Genomic DNA, 20,721 nt, shown 5'->3' with positions numbered 1-20,721 from the left:
CTACTGGGCTGTCGCAGGCGGAAGGCCTGCGCATGCGCGAGGTTTTCGCGCCTTCGGGATTCCCTTCACGCCTTCCTCCTCCCGGGTCCTTGAGAGCGCGGGAAGCGGCAGCGCGAGACCGGCGTTGAGCCTGGTAGGTATTGCGCTTGCCAAGGCAGTCATTTGGGAAATGAAAACTTGCAAAGCAAGCAACCAGTTCAATCTGAAGTACGTGTATGCTTAATATCCTGTATCTGAAACCTGTTCTACACATGCAGCAGAGTAAGTTGACCCAGAATAGTACCAATTCAGATGGCAGATGGGAGAATGACAGTGCTGAATGCTTTCCCATGTACAGTAGAACAGTCCCTGCAAATAAAAACCTAGCATATTTGGAAGAGGGATGCTAGCCTAACCATTACCTTCTATGCTGTTACTATTTTTTTATTATTTTTTTACATAAGTAAAAAGTGACCTTTCCCCATCTGGCATGGTGGTGTGCCTCGAGATTTTTTTTCATGAAACAAGTGTGCCTTTGCCCAAAAAAGGTTGGGAAACACTGCAATAGATGGATGGATGGGGAGATCTGCTCCAAATCGGCCAGCGTTTAAACGAGGCCTCACTCCGGATTCCTAGACAGGCCAGTGTGGGTGGCATGCGAGGCCAAGCCTTCTGATGTCAGGGGCTAATCCGTCCCCTTCCTGCTTTGCTCCCTCCCTCCCTCCTTCCCCTCGTGCGTGGGAATCTGGAGTCCGGATTTCCCAGGAGCCGCAGGAGTGAAGTTTGGCATCTGGGCTGGGTTGCAGGAGGGGTGAGTGAGACAGGGCCGGGGGGGGGATCTTATATTTTTTTTGGGGGGGTGGGAGTGAGACCAGCTTATTTTCCTCCCCTCCTCCCTTTCCTCCCTTCTTCGCCCCGATCCTCTCCTTTTATTCCTCCCTCCCCACCATTTCCCCTCCCAATACACTGTTGTTGTTGTTGTTTGTTTGCAAAAGAAAAGCGGCGCCGCGCAAAGATCCGCGCGTGGCATGCCTAGCCGCGCAAAGATCCGCGCGCGCGCAGACGCCGCGAGCTCCACCCGCGCAGAGGAGAGCAGGCGGGCGCCGCTGGGCGGGGGGGGGGGGGCGAGGAAGGTGGGGTCCCCGTCCCGTGACGCTCGCCTGCCGGCTGGGGGAAGCCCGGCGCTGGCTCGCCCCCTCCGGGCATGCGCGCAGGGGGGGGTTCCCTTTTCGGAGCATGCTCAGGAGGGGTGAGTGAAGCCGACGCGTGCCCTTAGCGGGCGCCCTCAATTCTAGGAAGTTTCTTCCCCTGCTCCTTTGCGGTGGGAAGGGGGGGTGTCCCCCCCAATATTAATTAATAATTAGTGCTATGCAGGATGAACTACGGGAAGGGAAGAAGGGAAGTCATTGATTTAAGATTGTTTAAATGAATATTTTGAAATGTAAATTAGAAAATTTAATAAAAGTTATGTATCAAAATTAGTTAGTTAATGGTGGTGGGGGTCCCCCAATATTGATTGATTGATTGATTGATCACTCTAATAATTAATTAATTTGTATATTGCCCATATATCTCTGGGCGGTTCACCACAATAATCTCTCTCTCTCTCTCTCTCTCTCTCTCTATATATATATACATATGGCCCACAAAATACATAATAAAAACAAAGACAACCCAACAATCCTGGGTTGTTAATATTTTTTCATTTCTTTGTGAAAGTAAGCAGCAACAAAACACTCCTAGCTGAATGTGATTTGCTTCAAACTGGCTTTAATGTTGTGGTTTTTTAAAATGGCTGTAACCAGCCCAGGGATTTTATGATGGTAAAAAGGCTGGTAAGAAGTTGAGTCGATGATGAGAAGAAGCAGCAGCAATGTTTTTTTGATAAAAAGAAAAATAATGACGTGACGGTGGTAATATTTTGATCAAAGTGCCGTGGGTGACAGCACCAAATGGTGCCATAGGCAACAACAGCAACAGAAAGTGATGGGGCTCTGTACTAGTGAGAACCATGACAAAGAAAGTACTGTTGATAAGCAATGTATTACTCTTATTATTATTTATTTACATATATTTATTTGTTGTTGCTGCTGCTGTTGACTAAAAAAGCTAACGTATTCAGATAACTGTGCCCCTCAAGCTTCATTCAAGTGGTCCATGGTGTTTCTGTGAAAAACACAATCTAAAATCTTTGGAAATAATAACAATTACGGTGGTACCTCTGGTTAAGTACTTAATTCGTTCCGGAGGTCCATTCTTAACCTGAAACTGTTCTTAACCTGAAGCACCACTTTAGCTAATGGGGCCTCCTGCTGCTGCCGCGCCGCTGGAACACGATTTCTGTTCTCATCCTGAAGCAAAGTTCTTAACCTGAAGCACTATTTCTGGGTTAGCAGAGTCTGTAACCTGAAGCGTATGTAACCTGAGGTACCACTGTATTATTATCATTTATTAAGTTTGTATACCCCCCTACACCCGCAGGTCTCATGGCGGTTCACAAGGTAAAAATCACAATATAAAAATGCAAAACACATAATCAAGAATTCTTTGCAATACAGAAAAATACAAGATACGAAAGAAACAAAGCAGAAATCATTCACTTAAAAATCACAAAATGATGGGTCCTCTGTTGTAGTCACAATGATTAATTTTTATCTTTTCTACTTCAGGAGGAGAAAAAGCTATCCCTTCAGGCCTTGAACATTGTCCACTGCCGTGTAAGATTCCTCCTGGTTTAAGTATCCCAATGTCCTCAGCTTTTGCTAAGAGACGCCCATGCAAACGTGAAGAGAGTGACCCATGGCTGGGAATTGTTTTTGGAGACACGAGCTCCTGAGGAAAAAGGTTTGGGAGTGACGACTGGGCAAGTGTGGCCTCCTCACATCACCCATTGCATACGGTGTCTTCGGACAGGAATGAAAATGGAGGGCCGGGAGTCGGAAGGGCTCAAACCGTTGGCGGGGCTGGAAGGGAAAGTCAGGGGCTCCCACCCGGCTCCATCCAGGACCACAAGGGCCTTTTTTGGCTGGACACTGTCACAACAGGTCAAGCAGGAGCCGGACGAGGGCCTTTCCGACTGCTGGGAGACCCAGCTGGAAGAATTCCCCGAGGCGGCGCGGTCCCCTCCGTCCGGACGGGGCAACAACGTGCAGCCGCCGGAACCCACCCCCTGGGATGACACGAAGGAGCTTCTGGCATCTTTCAAGGGAGCTGTGGAAGGATGCCGGTGGGCTCGCGAGGAAGCAGCCCCTAGGCTCGTCCCGGACACTGGAAGAAGGGCCTTCGGGGCAGTGAAGGAGGAGGTCCTGGGCAGAGATGCTCCGAGCAGGGACACCCTCCGCCAGCGCTTCCGGGAATTCCGCTACCAGGAGGCCGAAGGTCCCCGGGAAGCCTGCGGACATCTCTGGTACCTTTGCCACCACTGGCTGAAGCCGGAGCGCTTCTCCAAGGAGCAGATCCTGGAGCAGGTGATCCTGGAGCAGTTCCTGACCATCCTGCCCACCGAACTCCAGAGCTGGGTGACGGGGAGCAGCCCGGAAACATGTGCCCAAGCGGTGGGCCTGGCGGAGGATTTCCTGCAGATGAAGCAAGAGGCTGAGAGGCAGGAGCAAAAGGTGAGAGGTGGCTCGCGTGGAAGGCGCCAGAAGCTTGGCGGATGATAGCCAGGTGGAGAGAGAGGCTGGCTGAGAAGGGCAGTGAGGCAGGCATCTCCCGGTCAGACTGGGAGAGAACCCGGTCTGAAATCCTAGAGTCAGTGAAGACGGAACCAAACTGCATGACTTAGCAGAAAGCATCTTTCTGTTTTCCTAAGATCAGGTCTCCCAGAACCAGGAGAGGCATGAAAAGAGCAGAGGGGATAATAGGCATCATCTCAGATTGCTTGGGGAAAACCCTGGAGAAATGGAGAGATTTCAGCCTCGGGAGCTGCTTCATGGATGCGAGACCTGTCAGAGATGAGTTGCTTTGCTCATTAGGTCTGACGCTCCTGTGTTGATCCTTTTTGCTGATAAAGAGCTAATTCCAGCCTGCTAGGTGTGATTTACTGCTGGCTCGCTCCTGTCAATAGTGTATAGTTTTTTATTTCTGTTGCTGTAAACAGCTGTGCTGATGCTGATGCTTATTATTTTTATTTTATTATTTCATTTCATTTCATTTTATATGATGCCCCTCTGACTGGGTTACAATAAATTAAAACACAGTAAGACATCAACCATTAAAAACTTCCCTATACTGTGGTGCCTTCAGATGTCTCCTAAAAGTCAGGTAGTTGTTTATTTCTTCGACATCTGATGGGAGGGCATTCCACAGGGCGGGCGCCACTACTGAGAAGGCCCTCTGCCTGGTTCCGTGTTACCTTCGCCTCTTGCATTGAGGGAACCGCCAGAAGGCCCTCGGAGCTGGACCTCAGTGTGGAGGTCAGCTGGAGAGCCAGTTTGGTTTAGTGGTTCAGAGCGGTGGACTCATAACCTGGTGAACCGGGTTCGCGTCTCCGCTCCTCCACATGCAGCTGCTGGGTGACCTTGGGCTAGTCACACTTCTTTGAAGTCTCTCAGCCCCACTCACCTCGCAGAGTGTTTGTTGTGGGGGAGGAAGGGAAAGGAGATTGTTAGCCGCTTTGAGACTCCTTAGGGTAGTGATAAAGTGGGATATCAAATCTAAGCTCTTCCAGGCAGAACCAAAGCAAGTGTAGACGTTCCTTCAGGCATGCGAGGCCAAAGCTATTTAGGGCTTTAAAGGTCAGCACCAACACTTTGAATTCTGCTCTGAAATGTACCTGGAGCCAATGATATGATGCAAGGGTTTGGTTTGGTTTTTTTAAAATAAACTACCGTATTTTTTGCTCCATAACACTCACTTTTTTCCTCCTAGAAAGTAAGGGGAAATGTCTGTGCGTGTTATGGAGTGAATGCCTACGGATGGCGGGGGGGATCTGCTGCAGTCGTGAGCAGAGGATCCATGGTTCCCCTTCCTTCCCTCCTCCGTGGCTCGCTTTGAAACAGCAAAGCAGGAGAAGAGCCGCTGAGTGGGGAGGAGAGAGGGACAGAGAGCCTGCTTACTTTAAAGGAGCAAGGTGGGAGAGGAGAGGAGCCGCTTACATGAGTGTAAGCGGCTCCTGTCCGGTTGGTTCCTTTAAAGCAAGCAGGCTCTCTGTCCCTCTCTCCTCCCCACTCAGCTGGCTAAATAGCAGCAAAGTTTTTCAGCTCGCTAAGCTGGGGAGTTGGGAGAGAAGCAGAGCCTGCTTGCTTTAAAAGAGCAAAGCGGGAGAGGAGAGGAGCCTTCTCCTCGCGTGCTCCTTGTCCCTTGAGTGCTTTTCCTTCCCTCCCCACTTAAAATGTGGTTACAAAGCACAGATCCACACGGATCCTCAGGATTTTTGCATTGGGCTGCCCCAAACTCACCGTCAGATCACATGTCTGTGGCCACAGCATGAGCCACAAAAATCATACATCCACTGTTTCATTTAGAATATTTTTTTTCTTGTTTTCCTCCTCTAAAAACTATGTGCATGTTATGGTCGGGTGTGTGTTATAGAGCGAAAAATACGGTAACCACTGAGCTGCACTTGCCCAAAGTTTCATTCCCTCTTTATTTTCTTTGCAGCATGCGGAAATGACGGCCGACCCAGAGGGCTCTCAGCTGGCTGCAGAGCCTTTCTCCCTGGCGGATTCTCTCCCAAGCCCCCCGGATGTGAACCTCCCTTCCCCGGAGCCCAGGAGACGGCGGGACGCCTGGTCCCGCAAGGAGACCATCGCCTTCATCGACATCTGGAAAGCGGAGGACGTCCAGATCGCCCTGGGCCAGCAGTACCGCAACATGAAGCTCTTTGCCTGGATCGCCGACCGCCTCCGGGAGCGGGGCTTTGAGCGGGACGCCGAGCAGTGCCGCAGCCGGGCCAAAGACCTCAAGCGCGGCTACAAGGAGATCAAGTGCGGGAACCTCCACTCGGGGAGGGCGCCGAAGACCGCCCCCTACTTCAAGCTGCTGGAGCAGTTCCTCTGCCTCCGCAAGGGCATCGTCTGCGGGAAGGTGTGCGGGGCCGGCGTGGTGGAGCGGCTGGACAAGCGGCGCAAGAGGCTGCCCCTCAACCCCATGGCCGCCACCAGGATCGCCCGGGAAGCAGCCAGCGCCGCCCCAGAGGCAGCCGCGAACGAGCGGCAGTACGTCATCCCCTTGCCGCAAGCCTCCCCTCCCAAAGAGCTCCGGGGGGCGGCCGCCGAACTGGGCAGGCAGGCCCGAAAGCCGTCCAAGGACGGCGATGTGCCGATCGTGGGGAAAGAGGAGCCGCCGCGGGGCAGTAGTGTCCCCTTGCCCTCCCCAGAGAACCCTGCTGAACCTCCGGTGTCAAGTGAGTGGCACTTTTATCTGTGGCGCTTTGTGGCTTGGGCACAGTTTTTTTGTGGCATACAGTAGTACCTCAGGTTAGTGACGCTTCAGGTTACAGACTCTGCTAACTCAGAAATAGTACCTCGGGTTAATAACTTTGCTTCAGGATGAGAACAGAAATTGCACGGCGGCGGCAGCGGGAGGCCTCAGTAGCTAAAGTGGTACCTCAGGTTAAGAACAGTTTCAGGTTAAGAACAGACCTCCAGAACGAATTAAGTTCTTAACCTGAGGTACCACTGTATAATGGCTGTGAGGTGCGATGTCAACGTTCTCCCTCCTCTGTCGGAGGCAGAATGTGTGTTTCGCTTATTTATTTCGCAAAATTTATATTGTGAAAAAGAAAATGACCAAACCTAAAAAGCAGTTTGTGAAAAGAATAAAACCATGAAATTACCAGTTAAAAGGAAAAGTTAAGAGCAGCCATTTACGGATTGCTTATTGAGCCCTCACTTTGGCCAGGACTTCCCATTGCTTCACTTGCCAATATGAGGGCAGAGGGGGCAAATACCCAACTCTTACAAGTAGCTCCCATTTCTGGGTTCCAAGCCTCGGGTCAAAGTAGACCCATTAGCTTATATCAAAGCAAGTGAATGTAAACAGGTATGAGCTCCCACAAGTGGCAATGGACTCTCCTTCCTTGGAAGTTTTTAAGAAGAGGTTGATAGTCCATTTGTCATGGAATGCTGTCCTGTGAAATGCTCTCTCTTCGAATGTCAAGGGATAAAGAACTACATAACATATAGAACAGGGGTAGGTAAACTACGCTCACCGACGGTCCAGGAATCAGCGTGTTTTTACATGAGTAGAATGTGTCCTTTTATTTAAAATGCATCTCTGAGTTATTTGTGGGGCATAGGAATTCGTTCATTTTTTTATTCAAAATATAGTCCGGCCCCCCACAAAGTCTGAGGGACGGTGGACTAGCCCACAGTTGAAAAAGGTTGCTGACCCCTGATATAGAAGATACCTGAAGGCAGACCCCTGATATAGAAGATACCTGAAGGCAGCCCTGTATTGGGAAGTTTTAAATGTTTGATGTTTTGGTATGTTCTGATAATATTTTGTGAGCTGCCCAGAGTGGCTGGGGAAACCCAGTCCGATGGAAGGGGGTATAAATAATAAAATTATTATTATTATTATTACTATTATTATTATTATTATTATTATTATTATTATTATTATTATTATTATTATCAACTGCCATATCATGAAGTTTAGCGGGCGACATAAGATGTTGGAAAGCTGATAATTGCCCAGCCCTGCTGTGGAGGAACCTGGTCCTGGGCTGCATTGGGTATTTTAGTATTTAGTTTGACTAAAGATTCTCACCCACAATAGCTACACCGAAATGTCATCAGATAAGATGTGTGTTTTGTGTTTGCATGCGTCTTTTCCTTTAGGCCTCGAATGTCCGTGATTCTGTGACGAGGGCTGATGGCTGTTTTATTTCCTTCACTCCTTCTCCTTCTTTTTGTCTCTCCTCAGGCGCTGCGGAGGAGCCAAGAAGGCCGACCGCCGGCAGCGTGGATCGCATGCGCTTCCGGCGGGAGCGCAACTGGCGCCAGCGATTGGAGTCTGCCCGGCGGCCGGCGGACCCCACATCCTCCCCGGCGATGGCGTCCTCCTCCAAGGCGAACGCTGATCTTGTGGACGCACTGCGGCAGCTGCACCGGCAGGACCTGCAGGCCTTCGAAAACACCCGACAGGAGGAGCGTGCTGAAGACAGGCAGGAGAGGCGCCAGGAAAAGCAGGAGCGGGAGGAGGACCGCGCCACCACTCACCGCATGATCGCGGCCATCGAACGCTCCCACCAGACCCTGGCTGACCTCATGGGCAGGCAGACCTCCGCCATGGAGGCCATTGCGACGGCCTTTTCGACCCCGAAATACTCCTCTCCCAGCCTCTTTCCGGGGTTCAGCCCTCCGTGGTCGGCCCAGCAGGCCGCTCCCAACTCCGGGGAGAGGCGGGCCAACGCCTCCGCGAGCAACACAATGCCCTTGCCTTCCCCCACCCCTGACGAACCCGGGATGCACGTTCCTGCCGGGGCACAAGACTTGGCTCCGGGATCCGACCCAGCGCCACGCCCCCTGTGTCCCTCCACCAGCCTCGAGCCTTTCCCTCCCTTAACGAACCCGAGTCCCGGAGATTCGCCAGCCACCTCGCTGCCAGCTCCCGTCACACACCCCAGCGCCACTTCAAAGCAGAGCCAGAAGAGGAAAAACTGTGACTGAGCGACATTTTGCAGTCCCCCACACTTTCTCGTCTGACCAGGTGGTTCCCACTGCCATCCTGTTCCGTTCCTTCTCCTTATTGATTGCAGTCTATGGAGTTTGTCATTGTTCCACCTTCACTTTCTTCCCTCGCAAACAATGCTGGATCATGCCAAAGGGGGTCTCTGCAGTCCAGCATACAGGTCGGCCAGCTGGGGAACCCGCAAGGAAAGAAGGGTCAGGGCCTGTGGAATGGTGTTGGGACAACAATGAGGGAGAAGAGGGAGCAGACTTGGGAGAAGAGGTGTCGGAAGCTGAAGGGGTAACAGGGCTTAGTGAGCGGGGAGAGTGTGTGGCAGAGAGCAGCCCAGAATCAGAGGCAGAAGCTGAAGCAGGAGGGTGGGAGGAGAGAGTATTCTGGCTGGTGAAGAGTCACGGATGTCTCACCTTCCTGCTGCAGCAAGTTCCCTTCCCCCTTGTTCTCCCAGAACCAGGAGAGGCATGAAGAGGACGGAGGGGCAGTTAGCTTTATACAGGCACAGTTTCCGATTGCTCGGAAAAGGCCCTGGAGAGGAGGGGAGTTAGGCAGCCATGGGGAGGCCTTCCGTCTCAGCAACTGCTTCATGGAGGAGATCAGTTGCTCTGCTCATTAGGCTCCTGTGCATATCCTGTTTTTGCTAATAAAGAGTTAACTCCAACTTGCTTGGTGTGATTTACTACTGGCTCACTTCTGTCAATGTCTCAGTACCCGCAGAGCAGAATCCGAGAGCAACAGCCCAACGCTCCCTATTTCTGATCCCCAGTGACTGGTATTCAAAGAGATATTGCCTCTTGACAGGGCAAGTAGCCACAGATAGTCTTATCCTTCACAAATTTGTCCAACGTTCTTTTAAAAGCATCCGAGTTGGTGACCATCACTGCTTCTCATAGGAGCATATTCTCAGCCTGCCTGCTTTTTTTAAATAATTATTATTTCATGCACAAAGTTTTCATCAGCATAGGAAAGTGATACTGGCATGATTAGAGAACTTCAGCTTCTGTTTTTGTTTTTTTAACCCCAGATGGCAGGCTTCCATCTTATTTCTTATTTGGAAAACTTTTTATGCACCATCATAAAGGTAATCTTTCAAAATTTACTAATGACACACACAAAATCAGCCACATTTACTAATAATACAGACATAAAACCAGCCAGGTTTTCATTAATTGATTTAGAAAGATTAGTAAGCTGCTGAATCGAATTGCCCTTCAATCGGTGCACACCAGGGATGGGAAGCCTGTAGCCATTCAGATGCTGCAGGAATCCTAGAATTGTAGAGCTGGAAGGGAACCCAAGGGTCATCTAGTCCAACCCCCTCAGTACAGCTCCCATCATCCCTGACCATTGGCCATACTGACTGAGGCTAATGGGAGATGAAGCCCACTGACATAGGGAGGGCCGCAACCTTAGTGTATCTTATAAGATTTGTAGGATAAAACACAGCTAAAAGCCACAAAATAATTATAAGATCAGTATCCGTAGAAGGATCAAAAATGCAGGTGAAACCAGCAAAACCTTCAAAAGCAACCTAGGTGACTAAATCGGGGCGGCCCAACTTTTCATACCAAGTGAAGAAGAAGAAGAAGAGTTTGGATTTGATATCCCGCCTTTCACTCCCCTTCAGGAGTCTCAAAGCGGCTAACAATCTCCTTTTCCTTCCTCCCCCACAACAAACACTCTGTGAGGTGAGTGAGGCTGAGAGACTTCCCAGAAGTGTGACTGGCCCAAGGTCACCCAGCAGCTGCATGTGGAGGAGCGGGGAAGCGAACCCGGTTCCCCAGATTACGAGTCTATCGTTCTTAACCACTACACCACACTGGGCTTCACGAGTACTCCTACAGGGAACCTACTGTGGGGGTGGAAGCAAAGCCGAAATCACATGCTCCCCTCGGCCCTCGTGCTGCCTTCCCAAAGCCGGATAAGCAAGGCACCAGGCTTTAGGAAGCAGTCACCACTCTACCTAATCTATGCGCCGAGTTTGATTTTCATCTTTTAAATTTTGTTCCGTTGTTATAACTGTTCTCTCCGTTTTATGTGCAGCAAAACTTGCTTGCATGTTTACAAAGCTAAGCGGGGTTTGGTATGGTTTCAAATTGGACAGTGGAATGCATGTTGAGATTCCGGCATTGCAATCATAGAATCTTAAATGCAGGAATCTCAGCTAAAGCAGCCGTGTTTTATCATGTTTTTAATAATCTATTGGGAGTCGCCCAGAGTGGCTGGGGAAACCCAGCCAGATAGATCGGGTTTAAATAATAATATATCATCATCCAGTATATCTGAAGGAGCGTCTCCACCCCCATCGTTCTGCCCGGACACTGGGGTCCAGCGCCGAGGGCCTTCTGGTGGTTCCCTCGCTGCGAGAAGCCAAGTTACAGGGAACCAGGCAGAGGGCCTTCTCTGTGGTGGCGCCCGCCCTGTGGAACACCCTCCCACCAGATGTCAAAGAGAAGAACAACTACCAGACTTTTAGAAGACATCTGAAGGCAGCCCTGTTTAGGGAAGCTTTTAATGTTTGACGGACTACTGTAGTTTAATATTTTGTTGGGAGCCGCCCAGAGTGGCTGGGGAGACCCAGCCAGATGGGCGGGGTATAAATAATAAATTATTATTATTATCATTATCATCATCATCATTATATTGCAGTGTGGTTACACTCGATGACCCTTGGGGATCCTTTTCAACTCTGCAATTCCATGATCCTTTGTAATAAAATAGAAAGAAAGAAAAAAAGCAACCAGCCTATTGTGCAAAACTGGACATTGCAACAAAAAGATGGAACTTTGCAGCCAACCGCCCCGCCCACTTTTGCTTCTGGCCCCGCCCATCGCCGCACCTACTCCCCACCCCCACCTCTCGAGGGGGTCCAGCAGACTGAAAAAAGCCTCCCGCGCCCGCCTTACGCGAACCCCGCATGGTTGGTTTGCTTTGCCGCGAGGCGCGCAAGGGGTTAAAGCGACAGAGTGGGCCGTTGCTAGAGAGGCGGGGGCGGGACTCGAGAGCGAGGTCCTGGGGGAGGACCTTTCGGGGGCTGGCGAGTTCCTTCCTGTGGCGGGAGGGGGAGGAGGAAGAGGGGAGTTGCGAGGAGAGGGGGGGAGGGCAGATTCGCCTTCTGAATTGTGCCTCCAGCTCCCAGGGATCTGTGTTTTGCGCCCACCTTGCAAGGAAGGATTGCAACCTTGCAATCTTTGCAAAAGGTGAGTGACTGATGGAGGAGAGTTGGGGGAGATGCATGTGCAATTATTATTATTATTATTATTATTATTGATGATGGTTAAAGACAGAATGATGATGATTAAGGACAGAAATTGCAAATAATAATAATAATAAAGAGGAGACTTCAGCCAACCATCCAATCTTTGCAAAAGGTGAGTGACTGATGGAGGAGAGTTGGGGGAGATGCATGTGCAATTATTATTATTATTATTATTATTATTATAGATGATGGTTAAAGACAGAATGATGATGATTAAGGACAGAAATTGCAAATAATAATAATAATAAAGAGGAGACTTCAGCCAACCATCCAATCTTTGCAAAAGGTGAGTGACTGATGGAGGAGAGTTGGGGGAGATGCATGTGCAATTATTATTATTATTATTATTATTATTATTATTATTATTATTATTATTATTAGAGATGCTGGTTAAAGACAGAATGATGATGATTAAGGACAGAAATTGCAAATAATAATAATAATAAAGAGGAGACTTCAGCCAACCATCCATGCCTGAATGATGTAAGAATTCCAGCAAGGACGGTCATTTCCAGAGAGGGGAGCCCTGACAACAAAAGAGTCTTGTGTGACCTGGAAGGCTAACGATTTGATGACGGTGTCTGCTTCGGGGATACTGCAGGCCGCTTCAATAGATGCACGAGATCTTATCCTGGAATATAATGCATTCGTATCCCTGCAATGCTTCCCTCCCACTCCAGATTATAGTCTGTAGGGGAACTTGCTTCTGAGTAAAGGTGCACAGGGTTGCTGCGCTGTCGCCAGTCTGGTGTGGTGGGGAAGAGTGTGGGCCATCGAGCCAAGAAGGTTTGAGGTTTAAATACTTGCTCAGCTCTGAAGATCGTTGCCTCTCCGCCTAGCCTGGCCTCAGGCGAGATTAAATGAATCGTAGAACTGTCAGCTGGAAGGCACACTGGGGTCATCTAGACCAACCCCCTGCAATGCAACCATCTTTTGTCCAATACGGGGTTCGAACCTGAGGTTAAGAGTCTCATGCTCAACCAGCTGAGCTATGTAAAAGGCTCATTGTTGATTATTAATCTTTATTCATTACTAAGAATTCTTACGAATGGGCTGCATCTAACTAACTTGTTCCATCAGCACAAGGATTTCTACTTGGGCAGAGGAACGTCCCCCATTCACACCAAGTCTGCACCCTGTGTCGCGAATTCTCCGCAGCGCTTTAGCAGAAATGCTCAGAATTCCAGGTTCTTCAGTGCAGTATATTTATTGCGAGCTATATATACAAATATCTACAGGCTATAATACACGTGCAGTTCATACTGTCAAACAGAGTACCTGACTGCACCTTAAGGCAAATAGGGGACCTCTCTCTCTCTCTCTCTCTCTGACCACACTCTTCTGCACCACCACACTTACTGATGGACAGATTTCCCTTTTAAACCAATGACAGCCAATCAACTGACAGCACCTTACTGCTGAGTCTTTCTGACCCATCACTTCCATAGAAAGAATTGCAGGCTGATTGCATCAGCCAGCAAACTCAAGCCTGCAGACTTACTATCTCACACAGCATTCTGTGAATCCTGACACCCTGCACATTTCCCATATCTGAAGAATAAGTGGGGGAGGCTCCATTGCACAAGTGGAAATACTTGCGCTGATGAAATGAATTAGTTGACTACATCCCAATAATAATAATCAATCTAACTGTAATTATTAATATTTTTTATTACAATTGTTTTATGAACTTCCTTCTAAACGACTGTCTCAAGACGATTTACACACAAAATAATTAAAAACAGTTAAAAGACACAAAACCAACATTAAAAAAAAACAAGACCAAAAGAATCCTAACACGAGTCAAGCAGCAAAAAAACCCCCCTAATGCTATTCCAGGTTGCATCAACATCAAGTATAGTGTCCAGATCAAGGGAAGTAAGAGCCTTGGTCAGACGACACTTGGAATAATGTGTCCAGTTCTGGGCACCACAATTTAAGAAGGATGTCGACACGCTGGAATGTATGCAGAGGAGGGCAAACAAGATGATCAAGGGTCTGGAGATTAAGCCTTATGAGGAACAGTTAAGGGAGCTGGGAATGTTTAGCCTGGAAAAGAGGAGACTGAGAGGAGATAGGATAGCCATCTTCCACTATCTCAAGGGCTGTCCCATGGAAGAGGGAGCATGCTTGTCTTCTGCTCTGGAAGGCAGGACTTGAACCCATGGCTTCAAGCTCCAAGAAAGGAGATTTCGACTAAACATTAGGAAGAGCTTTCTGACAGCAAGAGCTGTTTGGACAGTGGAACGGTCTCCCTCGGGAGATTGTGGACTCTCCTTCCTTGGAGGTTTTTAAGCAGAGGTCAAGTGGCCATCTGTCATGGATGCTTTTGCTGAGATTCCTGCATTGCAGGGGGTTGGACTAGATGACCCCGGGGGTCCCTTCCAATTCTACAAGTCAATGATTCTATCATTCTAAGATTCTAAGAGGACACTTGCAGTAAAGACCCCATTTGCCCAGCTAGAAATCCTGTTGGAACAAAAAAGGTCTTCGCTTGTTTGGGGAAAGCACAGGTCGTATCTATTCATTATTGTTGTTGTTATTGTTGGGCATTTTATCTTTCCGAACAAATAAAAGTTCCGTTTCTCACACCCAACCCAGCTGCGTTTAGTAAGAAGACACAGAAGGGGTTGAATCTGGAGTGGAGATAGCCGAGCTGGGCTAAAGCTGCCCTCAATCTGGGGAGAGAAAATGGCTTCGGAGGAGGTGGGGACCATCCCGCTGGGCCTCCAGGAACCTTTTCCAACGGAGTGGGCAGGTGAGAAAATGGGCAGGCAGAAGAACTTCTTGAAAATGATTTACAGATGGCGTTTAACTCAGAGCAGGCTTGCTAAGATGCCTAAGACTGAATCAGATAAGTGCTGGAGATACAATGAGGTCGAGGGTACATTCTTTCATATGTGGTGGACCTGTTAAAGGGTGAAAGTGTATGGGGAAATGATCCATAATGTATTGGGGAAAAATGTCAAAAAGTACTTTCCCCAAAAAAACAGAGTCCTTCCTGTTGGGGATAATTCAGACTGAAATTCCCAGGTGTCAAAAAAGGTTATTTATGTATGCCAACACTGTGGCCTTTGTTTTGTTAGCCCCCAAATGACAGAATATGCACTACTCGCAGACTTAACATATACTATAAGAGAATTAGAAGAACATACGTGGGTGGCGCTGTGGGTTAAACCACAGAGCTTAGGACTTGCAGATCAGAAGGTTGGCGGTTCAAATCCCCGCGACGGGTGAGCTCCCGTTGCTCGGTCCCTGCTCCTGCCAACCTAGCAGTTTGAAAGCACGTCACAGTGAAAGTAGATAAATAGGTACCACTCTGGTGGGAAGGTAAACGGTGTTTCCGTACACTGCTCTGGTTCACCAGAAGCGGCTTAGTCAGGCTAACCACATTACCTGGAAGCTGTACGCCAGCTCCCTCGGCCAGTAAAGCGAGATGAGCACCGCAACCCCAGAGTTGCCCGTGACTGGATCTAATGGTCAGGGGTCCCTTTACCTTTAGGTGTAATAATGGAATACTAAATGGTATAGTTTTTGTAAAATATGCAGGTATTTATGATATGTTAAATGAACCATCGAAAGAGAAAAAGGGACGTCATTGATATATTAAGGAGTACTTTAAAATGTAAAACAGAAAATATAATACAAATTATATACAACAGGTGAGAAAATGGCCGACGGAGGCCCTAGAAGACAGACAGACGTTTCTGAGGACGCCGGTGTGACCAACCACGTTGCTCTGGTGAAAAACGAAGCGGCTGCCGCATGCGAGGAAGTCTGCACGAGGGATGTCACGGAGATGGTGGTGACGTCTCATTCGCAAGCGGACGACCGCCGGCTTCCAGACCCGCCGCGCTGGGACGATATATTTTTGACGTCCGTTGAGAAGGCTGTTGACACCCGTCCGGGAAAGTGGATGTCGCAGCTCGTTCCGGGCCTGAAAGAGGAAGGGCCGCGATTTGAGGAGAGGGAAGTGGGAGATTATGGGAAGGTGAAGGCGGCCATCTTGCGGGTCGACGCCATCAGCACCGAAGTCCAGCGGCAGCACTTTCGCCTGTTCCAATACAAGGAGGCCGACGGGCCCCGCGAGGCCTGCAGCCGCCTCTGGTTCCTTTGCCACCGGTGGCTGAAGCCAGAGAGACACACCAAGGAGCAGATCCTGGAGCTGCTGATCCTGGAGCAGTTCCTGGCCATCCTGCCGCCGGAGAGCCAGAGCTGGGTCAAAGATGGCTGCCCGGAGACCTGCGCCCAGGCGGTGATGTTGGCCGAGGATTTCCTCCAGAGGCAGCGAGAGCCCGAAAAGCCGGAAACACAAGTGAGATATTGGGTCTCTTAAATCTTTCATCCAGGTATAGGCAACCTCCATCCTAGGAAGCAAATGTGGCCCTCCAGACCTGTCTGTCAGGCCCCCTCCTTGGCCACACTCTCTCTGCCCAGGCCATGGGGCGCCAAATGGCTCCTCAAACCAGGGTTACAGTCGCCAAAACGAAATACCTAGTGGCCATTTGTGGGGCTAAACGGCGCGAAAGCCGACTTTTTTCAATACGCCTTTTTGGTTCCTGAAATCCGTTCAGGAACCAAATATAATGGATAGAATTCTCAACAGCACTTGCATTGGATATAGCCCAAATATCTGAGAGAACATCCCCTTCCCTACAGACCCTCTTGGGTGCTGAGGTTGGCAGAGGGTACCCACCTGATTGTTCCTCCTCCCTCAGAAGTTAGTGGGGTGGCAGCCCAGGAGAGAGCATTCTGTGGGGTGGCCCCTCAGTGCATCCCTTGCACAAGCGACCCCCATTGCACAGCTTTTGGAGACCGCTGAAGACCCACCTCTTTACCTTTGGTTTTGACACTCAAAGTGTGTGGGGTTTTTTTGGTCCCAATATTAAATTGCTTTTTAATATTGTGTTCTAATTGTTTCAACCCGCCTTGGGACCTTACTACAAAGGGCAGGCAATAAATATTTTTTTTAAAAAAAACATGAATAAATAACGACCCGTCGTGGGAATGAAGCTGATTTTTCTGTTCTGGCTTACCAATGGCAACAAGGAATGGTAAGGGAGGTCTGAGAGTTGTTCAGGGTGGGCTTAGGATCCATTTTCGCCTGCGGCGTTGCCCACCGCCACACGTGCTGCATCTTTCAGCCTCTTTCCTGGTCTTTCAGGTGCCGGGATTGTTTGAGGATGCCAGGGAGACGTCCCTGAAGGCCGAAGGAGCTCTCTTGGACCCTGAGCAGAGACAGCAGGGCCTGGAGGTCAAGGAGGAGACTGCTGCGGAGGACAGTTCTTCACGAGGTAAGGTGCCGCTGCGCTCATTTGAATTTTAAAATTGGTTCCTTTGGATGTTGGCATGCACAACATGCTTCCTGTGACCCAAACCATTAAGCGGAGAGCTAGAAGAGAAACAAAGGGGGAGACAGGAAGGGCGAGGCATGCTTGGTGAGATGGGGAAGGGAGAGAGACAGGTTGGGAAAGAATTATAGAGATGGAAGGGACCATGGCGATCATCTAGTCCAACCCCCTTCAGTGCCAGAATGTTTTTGTCCAATGTGGGGCTTGAACCCACAACCCCGAGATCAGGAGTCTCCTGTTATACCGACTGAGGAGAAAGGGGAGAGAGAGGGAAAGGCTGGGAGAGAAAAGAAAGAAGGGGGTTGGGGAGAGACAGGAATCTCCAGCTAAGGCTGGGAGAGACGTCAGCCTGAAATCTTGCCAATTGGCATGTTCAATACTATGCTCACTAGATCCATGGTCTGACTCTATATTAGTTTCTGAACTTCTGAAGTCCCAGAGCCAAGCCATTGATTTTGATTCTTAAATTTGTTTTGGGGTTCTTGCTGATATTGTGATAATTTCTATCAGGTCTGTGACTGAGACTGATGATTTGTAATTGTTTCTGGTATGTTTGGAACTGAATAATAATAATAATACCTTGGTTCTCGAACACCTTGGTACGCATACGTTTTGGCTCCCAAACGCCGAAAACCTAGAAATAAGTGTTCTGGTTTGTGAACTTTTTTGGAAGCCAAACGTCTGACACGGCTTCCGATTGAGTGCAGGAAGCACCTGTAGCCAATTGGAAGCCGCGCCTTGGTTTTTGAACGGTTCTGGGAGTCGAACAGACTCCTGGAATGGAGTAAGTTAGACAACCAAGGTACCACTGTAATTTTATTATTTGTATCCTGCCCATTTGACTCGGTTGCCCCAGCCACTCTGGGCACCTTCCGACTTACATAAAAGCACACTTACTGCTCACTTGATATGATTTGTGCCATTTTGGACACCGTTCTGTGAGAAAGTGGCATTCAGATAAAAAAGACGATTATGATTATCAGTGCTAATCCCCAAAACTGCTCCTTTTAGGCAACCTGTGCCCTAGTGAGAACAACAAAGGGAGCCCCCAGCCAGAGAACAGGGAGCACGAGGGGCTGTGTGAGGCATCCGGTGAAGGCCTTGAGGAGACCTTCCCTCTCTTTGACAAACCGGAAGACCTACCCGAAAGGCCGCCGCGATCAGATAAGCCGTCGAAAAAGCCACCCAGGAAGAGGCTGCAAAAATCCATCCCATTGGCGGGTGGTTACGAAGATCTCGGTGTAGCCGCAGCAGAGAAGGAGACGGGTGAGGGCAAGCCGCCCATGAAGATCATCGTCTACGAAGAAAACTTCAGTCAGGGCTCAGACCAAGCCGGAGAGAAAATTCACAAGTGCTCGGTGTGCGGCAAATGCTTCAGCCTCCGGTCGCGCCTTATCGTTCACGAGAGAACCCACACGGGAGAGAAGCCGTACACGTGCTCCGACTGCGGGAGGAGCTTCAGCGTGAGCTCGAGCCTCATTGCCCACCGCAGGACGCACACGGGAGAGAAGCCCTACAAGTGCTCGCACTGCGCGAAAAGCTTCAGTGTGAAGTCGGGACTGATCGCTCATGAGAGAACCCACACGGGAGAGAAGCCGTACAAATGCCTGTACTGCAGCAAGAGCTTCCGGCGCAACTCGGGCCTTGTTAGTCATCAGAGAATCCACACCGGCGACAAACCTTACCAGTGCTCGGTGTGCGAGAAAAGCTTCAGCGACATCTCGAACCTCATCACGCATCACAGGATCCACACGGGGGAAAAGCCGTACAAGTGCTTGGAGTGTGGGAAAAGCTTCAGCCAGAGCTCGTACCTCAACAGCCACCAGAGAATCCACACGGGGGAAAAGCCATACGAGTGCTCCGAGTGCGGGAAAACCTTCAGCGTGAGCTCTCGCCTCAGGAAGCATCAGAGAAGCCACACGGGCGAGAGACCGTTTATATGTCTGGACTGTGGGAAAACCTTCAGCGAAAGCTCAGATCTCCTCGCGCACGAGAGGGCCCACACCGGGGAGAAGCCCTACCGGTGTTCATTCTGCGGGAAGAGCTTCCTGCGCAGCTCGGAAGTAGTCAGCCACGAGAGGATCCACACGGGCGAGAAGCCATACCAGTGCGGGGAATGCGGGAAGAGCTTCAGCGTCAGCTCCCGCCTCAGCGCGCACAGAAGGATCCACACGGGAGAGAAGCCTTTCCAGTGCGTGGTGTGCGAGAGAAGCTTCAGCTACAAATCACACCTCATTACACATCAGAGAATCCACACCGGCGAGAAGCCCTTTCAGTGCTCCGTCTGTGGGAAGAGCTTTCGTGGCAGCTCTAGCCTCGTGGCACATGAGAGGACACACACAGGGGAGAAACCGTACCGGTGTTTGGACTGTGGGAAAAGCTTCACGCAGAGCTCAAACCTCATTAGTCATCAGAGAATCCACGCAGAAGGAAACTCATGAAAAATTGGTTGGATGAACCTTAGTAGATAATCGAATCCTCCTCTCTTCCCCTTTTCGTAATAAGACTTGGGTCTTTGGCATTTCGTTAGCGCCCCGTCTTCTCTAGAAGGGGCATTTTTCGGGCAGCTGTGCTGGAATATCGATGCATTATTTTCCCACCGCTGCCAGAGTCGGGCACCGATCGATATAGACCCCTTTAAAAATGAACAGGCGTGTCACAAGCCCACCTAGGCCAAAAGTCATGGCAAATCGCTTGCTCTGGGAAGAAGGTTTGTTCCGAGTGCATAAAACGAAGGTGCCTGAAAATGCAGGTGGGGAGAAAGCAAATCTCTCCAAAACGCCTGTCCTGTCCCGGCCACTTGGCTCTTCTCAATGTGTACCCCTTTTCCAGATAGAGGAGGGAGGAGCCCTCTAGGCTTGGGGTGCTCAGAGTGCTAAGCCTTTGAAACCTACAAAGAGGGACCTGATTAGGGGGAAACAGCCCATTAGGAGCAAACGAAGCACTGCCCCACCAACCTCAATCTGCACCCAGATAGCCCCCAACTGCCACCTCAGGGGTAGCGCTGCCTGTCGCCTTCCTCCCCTCAATGTTGCTCTTTTAGAACCCAGCAGGGAGGAGGGAGATGGGGACAAAACGAGTTGGCTTTGCCTGCTCTTGACGCTGTCTCTGCCCGTCATTGGCTGTGGCGCCACCTACTGTTAGGCTCCTAGCGTTCCGCCCTACCAGCCACCAGCGAACCTGATTTTGGGTTCCCTGAAGCCAGAACCCACTGCTTTTTGCCTTGATTTCCATCCTCCTGCCACTTGAAATCTCACTTTTTTTTCTTTTTCTTTTTTGCGGGGTGGGGGAACCAATTCTCATACCGAACCACTCTAGGCTGCAGCACAGAGGTGTTTTAGATGTGGGAATATTTTGTGCACACCACCTCCCCGCCACGAAAAAAAAGAAAGAAAAATCCTTGCAGGTAGATATGTAGCCTGCAAGGGATACAACTTGGTTGACCTGCTACACATAAGCTGAAAATAATGCTGTCCATACTTTATGGCTTGGCTTTGCCAA

The 20,721-nt window shown here is 49.8% G+C and overlaps 2 protein-coding genes across 2 annotated transcripts; both read left to right on the top strand.

The window, feature by feature from the left end:
- Window positions 1–671: 671 nt before the first annotated feature.
- Window positions 672–9,271, top strand: LOC309524708 (uncharacterized protein). Its single transcript, XM_082209634.1, has 4 exons — window positions 672–790; window positions 2,649–3,593; window positions 5,581–6,325; window positions 7,849–9,271. Exons 2-4 carry the CDS (start codon window positions 2,895–2,897, stop codon window positions 8,592–8,594), a joined length of 2,190 nt encoding a protein of 729 aa, XP_082065760.1. The 5' UTR covers window positions 672–790; window positions 2,649–2,894; the 3' UTR covers window positions 8,595–9,271.
- A 2,433-nt stretch (window positions 9,272–11,704) lies between these two features.
- Window positions 11,705–20,721, top strand: LOC309524689 (uncharacterized protein). Its single transcript, XM_082209592.1, has 5 exons — window positions 11,705–11,810; window positions 14,471–14,627; window positions 15,532–16,184; window positions 17,034–17,163; window positions 18,232–20,721. The coding sequence occupies exons 2-5, from the start codon at window positions 14,561–14,563 to the stop codon at window positions 19,659–19,661; spliced, it is 2,280 nt and encodes a 759-aa protein (XP_082065718.1). The 5' UTR covers window positions 11,705–11,810; window positions 14,471–14,560; the 3' UTR covers window positions 19,662–20,721.

The sequence above is a fragment of the Podarcis vaucheri genome, assembly GCF_965113315.1.
Source record: "Podarcis vaucheri genome assembly, chromosome: 2".
NCBI classification, from domain to species: domain Eukaryota; kingdom Metazoa; phylum Chordata; class Lepidosauria; order Squamata; family Lacertidae; genus Podarcis; species Podarcis vaucheri.
This window is presented reverse-complemented; position numbering and strand designations above follow the sequence as displayed.